We start from the raw sequence: 8,297 nt of genomic DNA, 5'->3' as shown, positions 1-8,297 counted from the left end.
ACCTCAATTCCCTCCATTCCTACTGGATTAATAAACTGACCAAAAAATTATGAGCATGTTAGCAACCTAAATTTATGACATTTTTTCCCCTGCCAAACAAAATACAAAGTAATTAGGTAAATATTGCTTATTAAAGAAACATTATTTTTTTAATGGAAAGTTTTAGAGAAAAATCAGGAATAATCTTTAGAAGAAATTTCAGAAGCCTTGTAATTGTTTAGTAGCAACAATAAATCACAATTTCCCAAAGCAATAGTTGCTTATTGTTAGGGGGAAATCAAGTAGGGTATCTTGAATAGCAAGCGTAAAAATTTAAACAAAATATCAATAGCATTGTTTTATATAAAATTTTGGAATATTTTGTATTGTGACAAATTATATAAGTTTTCTTTTTGAAATAATTGAATGCGACTTTCTACTAGAATATGAAAATTAAAATAATCTTGTTCCGTTTTAAATCCTTTCATCTTTTATATATAATTTACTAGAGTTGGCTCGATATAACTATCTCCCTATTGGCTAGTTTTCTATATGCATATATATTTCTCAATAAATCTATTTTCCTCACCCGGCATTACTATTTAAACGGAAATAAATATTTAATAATTTAAATGATCTTAAAAAGATCTTTTAAATTATATTTTTTTCTTTATATTACCATCACCAAAGGGTTTATTATATGATTACAATTTTAGTTCAATATTTGAACACACAAAGTGTCGCCACAATCGATATCTTTTAAAACAGAGTTTTCTTAAATTTATTTTATCATAAATTTAAATTTTCTTTTTTATGATTAGAAATTAAATACTTCATTATAATGTAAATAGCAACATGAAATGAAAAAAATGAATTTGTTTTTAATAAAGTAAAATAATGGGTCTTATCGTTCTGGGCAATGAGAGTTTATTATGGATTATTGGAGCACTATGAGTTTTCAACGAATAGTCCTTGGAAAACTTGAGCTCGTTTATAGACATTTATTTCCTATATAGATCTGACATGGATCTTGAAGCACTTAAGCAGGCCGTTTTATACAGGTTAAAAATTGGAAGATTTCATTAAATAAAAGTTATCGCAAATATACTTAGTAAATAAAAAATGCTTGCCTATATTTCATAATAGTTTTTTAAAAAAATTACTTTGTATCATTTAATTCTAAGTTGTATAATAGTTGTTAGAAAAAAAAACAGTTTCTTTCTTAACTTAAAAGTTATTGTAACACAAAGTTTTTAATTTTATACAAAAATATTTAGTTGTTGCTTGTTGGATGGTTATTGCGGAACTAAAGCTTGACATGACAATTGTGAAGGTATTAAGGCAAGTATACAAGCAAGTAGATTCAGACAGTTTACAAAAACTTAAAGCAGTAATCACGGTTGTCAAGTTAAGGACTTCTATAATACCCGCAACCGTTGCGGTTCAGCTCTTCGTCGGGTAGGCGATAGGTTCGAATCTCGGCCCAACACCGCGTCATAACGAAAGACGTTAAAAATAGTTCATACTGCTGCTATGTCAGGTGCACGACATAAATAGTTGTAGTATGGAGAATGCCTTGGCACATAAACAAGCGCAACTCATTTCCATGCACAGTTAGGACTTCTCGGACAAAGTTCGTGCAATCAAAGGGTCGGTTGTCGGTTGATGTTAACTAATCTAAAATCCTTGGGAGTATTACATCCCAAAACAAGTTGATGATGCTCTGGATTCTCTATCACTGGAAAATCAAAGGAGAATCCTGACCTCACGAGGTAAGGTAGGGATTTCTAGAAGGACAAGCATAGTGTTTTGTCTGTCTTTCTGTAAGTAAGGCCAGGTGGTGGCCAGTTTTAATTGCAGATGGTTCATTTTATTTTCCACTTTCCTTTACAATAAAATTACTTGTAAAAAGGAGAATATTACGAATGCCGGTTATGAGCTCAATTTGGTGAATGTGTGTAAATCGGGATATGATGAGCAATACATGTTTACGGTAATACTGTGTCACTTAACAGTTTTAGCATCTGATTTCCCTTTTCCTTTTAAAACAAAACAGCTTATCTAATTCTGGACATACTTATTCTTGTTAAAATTGCAGTAAACTTCAAGATTAACGGAGATTTTTTCCTTAAGTAAAACCCCTGCGGATCTACCCTGTATCAAATAAAACCTAACCTAAAGTAAATACCAAAAATACCTTCCTTATAGGTTTCAATTTATTTCTAAATAAGAGGATGGGGTCTGTGATCGACTAGGCTCTACGAGGGAAACCTCCAAAAAATATTATGAAAGTTTTTCATGCAGAAAAAAAGGATTAATTGAATTTAATATTTTGACAACCCTGAAATTGAGGCCAAAGAACGGATATTTCCCCTCGTAACTCCTTGGAAAAGAAGAGTTATTCAGGGATCTTAAGTGATAAGACAATGGATAAAAAAATGATGTATCACCAAATTTTAACAAACAAAATAACCCTTGTGTAGAGTAAAATCATTGGTATATTTTAGGAACAACCTAATCAAGAGACCCTAAATCTTTTGATCCAATTAATAATAGTTATTATTCGCATCGTATTATAAACGGCTTTCCGCGGATATAGAATGTACAATTATGAGATTAAAACTAGTTTTTTAGCCCCGAGGTGCCGAGGGCACCGGCTAAAAAGACTGGTTTTAATCTTAAGATTGTACATTTTAATATTCGTAGAAAGCTGGATATAATACGATGCTAGACATAGTTTTTTCGTATGGATGAGAACCGGTTCCTATCCACCGGATTCGAATAAATACGAGAAAAAAGATTATAAAACTTTGGGTGCAAATTTAACCAATGACCCCATTCTCCTGAAAGTTAACAGAAACAAAAATAATACAAAGCGTAATTATGAACAAGGACTTGTTATTGAAAGGGAAGTGGGTCGGGATAATGCCCCTCTTTGTGAGTTGCATAAATCCAACACCTTAAATTTTATTCGCGGACATTTTTTATTCGCAATCTCATTTTCAAAGAAACAGCCAGGATGATTCACAGCCACAGGGTTAATCTTAAAATACAGCTGCTTATACCGATAAAAATGGTAAAAATGTAGACAACTACCTTGCCCAAGTTGTGTAGACCCCTTTCGTCTGCTTACATATTGCTTTCTGTTCTTTTGTAGGGACTGTGTATTTACATCGCTATTAACTGATTTCAAAGACCCAATACAAATATCGGAAAAGGGTCTCAGTTCTGTGAACAAAGTTATATATATATATCATATGCCCTCTCTATTCTTTTACTTTAATGACCAACTCACGTTGTTACTTTATGACAAACTTAAATAGAGTAACTTAATAGTATAAATAAAATGAAGTTAATGACTAAATTTATTGCATTTCACAAGATTAAATTGCATAAGTATAATTAATAAATATCATTCATATGGCACTAGATATTTACATAATATAATATAATTATAATATTGCAGTCAATAAAGCATAATATCAAGTTGTAAAAATAATTGAATTATTTATTATCGCATTGCGTTATTAACAGTTTTCCGCGGATTCAAATAAAAAAAGTCATAAGATTAAATCAAGTTTCGCTGGCCCCGACCGGCTGAAGGCTCGGGCTAAAAGAACAGGATTAATATTTAAGAGTTTTTATTATTCTATTGTTCGTGGAAATCTATATTATACGAAACAATAAAATACATGAGTTTTCACTATAGCTCTCAACCGAGTTTAAACCAGCGGAACTTAATTGGATTGAGAGCTAAATTGGAAATGTTACATAACGTGAAGAAACAGTTACTTGAATATAAGATATTAATTTCAAAGTCCTTAAATCCGGTAAAATTCATAAGTTTACTACTAATATATTTCAGTATATTTATTTAATGTATAATATTGTGAAGTTTAATACTTTTAGAGATTAATATATCAAATTTCAATCAATGTATTTACCAAAGAAATATATTTAAGACAATCCTACTTATAGAGACGCAATTAATATTAACATGGATTAAATCTTGGCACGGAATGATTAATAATACTAAGATATTGCTTTTCATATCACTAATTTGTAATGTAAATACTCTAAATACATAATTACATACAAGAACAATTAAAGAGTTTAAAGTTTACTACCTATATATTTTAATAAAAAAAATAAGGGCGGTTTCCCCACAAATTTCTGTTTGAGCATAAACCCTCTTTCCCTTTATTTAAAAAAAAAATGAAAATTAATAAGATAGGGTGGTTGGTAATATTCTTTGGTCGTTAAAAATTTGTTAAAGAGTTAAGACTCTAGGGGGCTAGGTGTCGCTTCGGGTACTAGGTAACCAGACCTCTCTCCACACACCTTGAAACATACATACAATACTTATGATTGCGGTGTAAAGCGTCCATTCACCCGTCAGACAACCAACTCTCTGAGATGCACGACCTTTGTCTGAGAAGTCCCAACTGTGCATGGTAGCGAGTTGCGCCTGTTTTGGGCCAAGGCATTCCCCCCACTCTAACTATTTACGTCGCGCATCCGACATAGTAGCAGTGGGATCGATTTTTAACGTCTTTAGTTATGACGCGGTGTCGGGCCGAGATTCGAACCTATCACCTTCCCGACGACGAGCGGATGCGCTACGTGTTGAGCCACGGTCGCGGGTTAAAATTTGTAGTCGGATGGTAATATTATGTTTGGTACTGGGTACCCCAGCAGGGTTAGGGAATCGCTTGTATAGGCCGCACTAAGTTTAGGCATAGGACAAAAATCTAACCACCTTATCTTAAATTTTTAAATATGGAGTTCTAAATGTAAAGCTAAAAATGTAAAATTGCTTAATTTCAAAAAAATTACTACCAGGTTACTTTTAAGTTTACATGGTATAATAACTTAAATAATAATAAATGAAAAGCAAAAAATGAGCAATTAAGAATAATTAACACAATAAAACTTAACTATCAAAGGCTAACAATTGACGCATTTCCATTGACAAAAAAGGATACAGTCTAAAAATCTACTCTAATACTGAAGTTATAATTTTTAGAGTAAAATTAACAAAATTCGTTAATTTTTATTAGTTTGTATAATGCATTGGAGGATTTTATAAGTTCTGCTTTGTTTAAAGCTCGAAATTGTTTGTAAAATTGCATTTCTTATACATTTGATGAGTAATAAGCTGTAATATTTATGTATCGTATTTTAAGCGATCATGTATTAATTTTAGCTTGATTTTTTTACTGTAATTCATATATTTTCGCTTAAAATGCGAAAAATCATGCATCGCATTTTCGAATTATTGAACAATGAACAAACAGGAATAGTTTTCCAAATTATTCTGTAAATTTCTACCTTTTGACATGAAATCATTATCAAACATTGACAGAATATTTGAAGTGAACATTCCAAAATGATCAGATCACTATTACGATAATAGTTATTTATCGCATCGTATTATAAACAGCTTTCCGCGGGTATTAAAATGAAAAAAAAAATAAAACCAGGTTTGGTTTTTATTTTAATATTCGTGGGAAAATTGTCTTTAATACGATGCTACACATAATTTATCAGTATAACTGAAAACCGGTTCTAATCCAGCGGATATTAATCGGTTTTGAAGCCATGCTGGGAATGAGCATGAGGCACTATTATATGTCCCATGAGTAGTAAGAAAGATCAACTAGGTTGAACCCAAAGATTTTGAGAGTTTTGCTAAAATCCAATGACGGAAAATTTTAAGTTTACATATCTTTGATTACTTATTTGTCAAGTGGATAACTCTCAAAATCATTGTCATAGATCGTCTCTTTCAGATGTAAACCTAGGGTAACCAGCTTGTTGTTAATAATTTTCATGGTAACACAGTTTTTCTGTCGTTCTTTCTTTTCTTTATTTTATTTTGCACTATTCTCAGGTGTTTTCTTATATAATCTTCCTAGAAATAAAAAAAACAAAATTAATTAAAATCATTAGATATCCTTAAATAAAAGTAACAGAATGCTTTTCTGTTTGTCTGTCTGAACCGAAGAATTTCGCAAACCGCTTTCTCCTTTTAATGTAGCTTCTCATAAGTCCAGAGAAGGTTTATAATCATAAGTGTAATACTTCATCAATACTTTAGAAAGGGGTAATTGCCTATTATCATTGGGGTTGCACATCAATTTATCGCCCATGGCGTTAAGCCTCAAGATTACTGCATTTCTATAGATTAAAAAACAATAATATCATTTGAAATAATACTTACTTTAGGAGCTTGATCAGCTAAAGCCTGAAAGCATATTTCTGCGCCCTCCAGGTTATCTCTTTCAACCTCCAGAACACACAGGTTGTGTTTAGCTTGTACGTGGTCAGGTGTTACTGTTAAGATTCTGAAAACAAAATATGTTTCCTAATTATTTTTCTATAGAGCCTCCCCTAAACTTATTTTAAAATTAACTGAAAATAAAGAGTAGTTAACGTTTGCTTGCCTTTATATCAGGTTAGCTGTGTTTATATTGGGTTCTGGGTAATCCTGCATCATTAGGGCCTTTGCATAGGTTAAGCATAGAAAAAAAACCACACACCCATTGTTTTAAACTTATCTATTTAAGAAATAAGAGAGTGGAGGGGGGGGGGGGGGGGGAGGGGATTGAAGAGTTCTTTCTTAGTCCTCAATATACTAGATAGATTATGACAAAATGAAAATACAAACATTTGAAATTTCAAAACTTTTGTTAACCTACCTTTTGTACATTTCTTCAGCTTGGTCCAAATCTTTGACAATATTCGTGTATATGTCACCCAACAAAATCAATCCCTGAATATAAAAATATAAATTAACTACCTAATTTTAAAACGCTACATGTTTATAAACTTTTAAAAGTATAGGTAGGTAATTTCAAAGCAATTCAAATAAATTGCAATGCATGTAATGACTTTTTCTCAGTAAATTGTCTTTCTTTTTTCAGTATGGCTTCGAAACCGATTAATAACCGCTTGATTAAAACCGGTTCTCAGCCATACTAAAAACTCATTTATAGCATCGTATTACAGACAATTTTTACAAGTAGTGAAAAAAAAAATCATGGAATTAAAACCAGTTGGGTTAGCCCTCGGAGCTTAAAAACTTAGTACTAATCATAAATTTAAAATTAAATATCCGCGGAAAGCTGTCTATAATATAATACCATGCGATAAACAACTATTAATACTTTTCAATTATGATTGTGAAACTTAATGTTTAATCTTTATTACCTTAGTATGATTTGGATAGAAGCCAAGGAGGGTTTTAAGGTAAGGAACTGCGTCCATGGGCCTGTGCTGATCTGTTAATAACAGGGCCAGGTTAAACAAAGCTCCCCTGAAAATAAGATACGTTATTTTTTTTTTTCTCAATCTAGATGAAAGGAATAATTATCTTAAAGCAAAAGTTGGAAACTATAATAACGTTCTTCTCTTATTATTGTGTTATGGTTTCAGGAATAAGACAAAATGGGCGGTAAATTCATGGTCATTCCTTCCCCGATGATGATTAAGAATGATATAAATCATTGGTTAAAAAGGTTTAGTCACAACAGGTTTGGAAAAAAAAATCTAAATTCAATAAAAATATCCAAAGTTTTTATATCAGAGACATGTTTGTAAAACTTTGGGTACAAGTGTAATCTATCCTCCTTCAATAGATGTCAAACACGTGACTTTATAATGGTAGAAAATGTCCTAGTATTTTTTTCCTACCTAAAATCAGGGACAATCTCTATGGCTTTTTTAAACCAATACTCCGACTCCCAGGTCCATCCCTCGTCCATGGTGATCATACCAAGGTTGAAGTAGGCCTTCTCATTGTCTGGCTGCAGGCTCACCAGCGACAGCAGACGGTCAATTGCCACTTGGTGATTCTCAACTTGTTTCAGCTCCTGATAAAAAAAGATAATACATCAACCCTTACAGACGGGGGTAAGAAATATAGCATTTTGAAGTTTTCAAGTAAAAAATAACCTAAAAAATGGTTACTTAATAAAAGACAAAAGGAAGCAAAATATGACTGAAATAATATGAATTAAATATGAATAGAGAAGGGGGACCAACCCCTCTTACCATGACCAAAACAGGTTTGCAAGGGTTCCCGACTGTTAAGGGTTAATTTAGAATGACAAACTTGCACTTTTAAAGACTAAAGAAACCTTATGTATTAGTCGGTCCGTCTATCTTTCGATCAATATTTTACTGCAAGTTATGCATAAAGAAAATACAAACAAATATACCTGAATTAAAATAGCACTATTAAGTAGAGCTTCTGTATGGGTTGGGTTTAACCGTAGGGCTGTATTCATGTACTGTAGACCTGATCAATCAATTTT

General features: G+C 32.0%; 1 protein-coding gene across 1 annotated transcript in view; it reads right to left on the bottom strand.

Annotated features, from left to right (window-relative positions):
* Positions 1-3,331: 3,331 nt before the first annotated feature.
* The window catches only part of LOC145328262 (protein O-mannosyl-transferase Tmtc3-like), a 38,750-nt gene continuing 33,784 nt past the window's right edge, over positions 3,332-8,297 (bottom strand). The window contains exons 23-28 of the mRNA XM_080171878.1: positions 8,202-8,283; positions 7,675-7,853; positions 7,192-7,297; positions 6,681-6,754; positions 6,203-6,326; positions 3,332-5,893 (exon numbers count right to left, since the gene is read on the bottom strand). Coding sequence (XP_080028004.1) covers positions 5,810-5,893; positions 6,203-6,326; positions 6,681-6,754; positions 7,192-7,297; positions 7,675-7,853; positions 8,202-8,283 — 649 coding nt within the window. The 3' untranslated portion in view covers positions 3,332-5,809. The remainder of the gene's footprint in view (positions 5,894-6,202; positions 6,327-6,680; positions 6,755-7,191; positions 7,298-7,674; positions 7,854-8,201; positions 8,284-8,297) is intronic.

This window comes from Acartia tonsa, chromosome 9 (genome assembly GCF_053477335.1).
Source record: "Acartia tonsa isolate MP-2025a chromosome 9, ASM5347733v1, whole genome shotgun sequence".
NCBI lineage: Eukaryota > Metazoa > Arthropoda > Copepoda > Calanoida > Acartiidae > Acartia > Acartia tonsa.
Note: the sequence above shows the minus strand (reverse complement) of the source record. Positions and strands in the feature narration are given on the sequence as shown.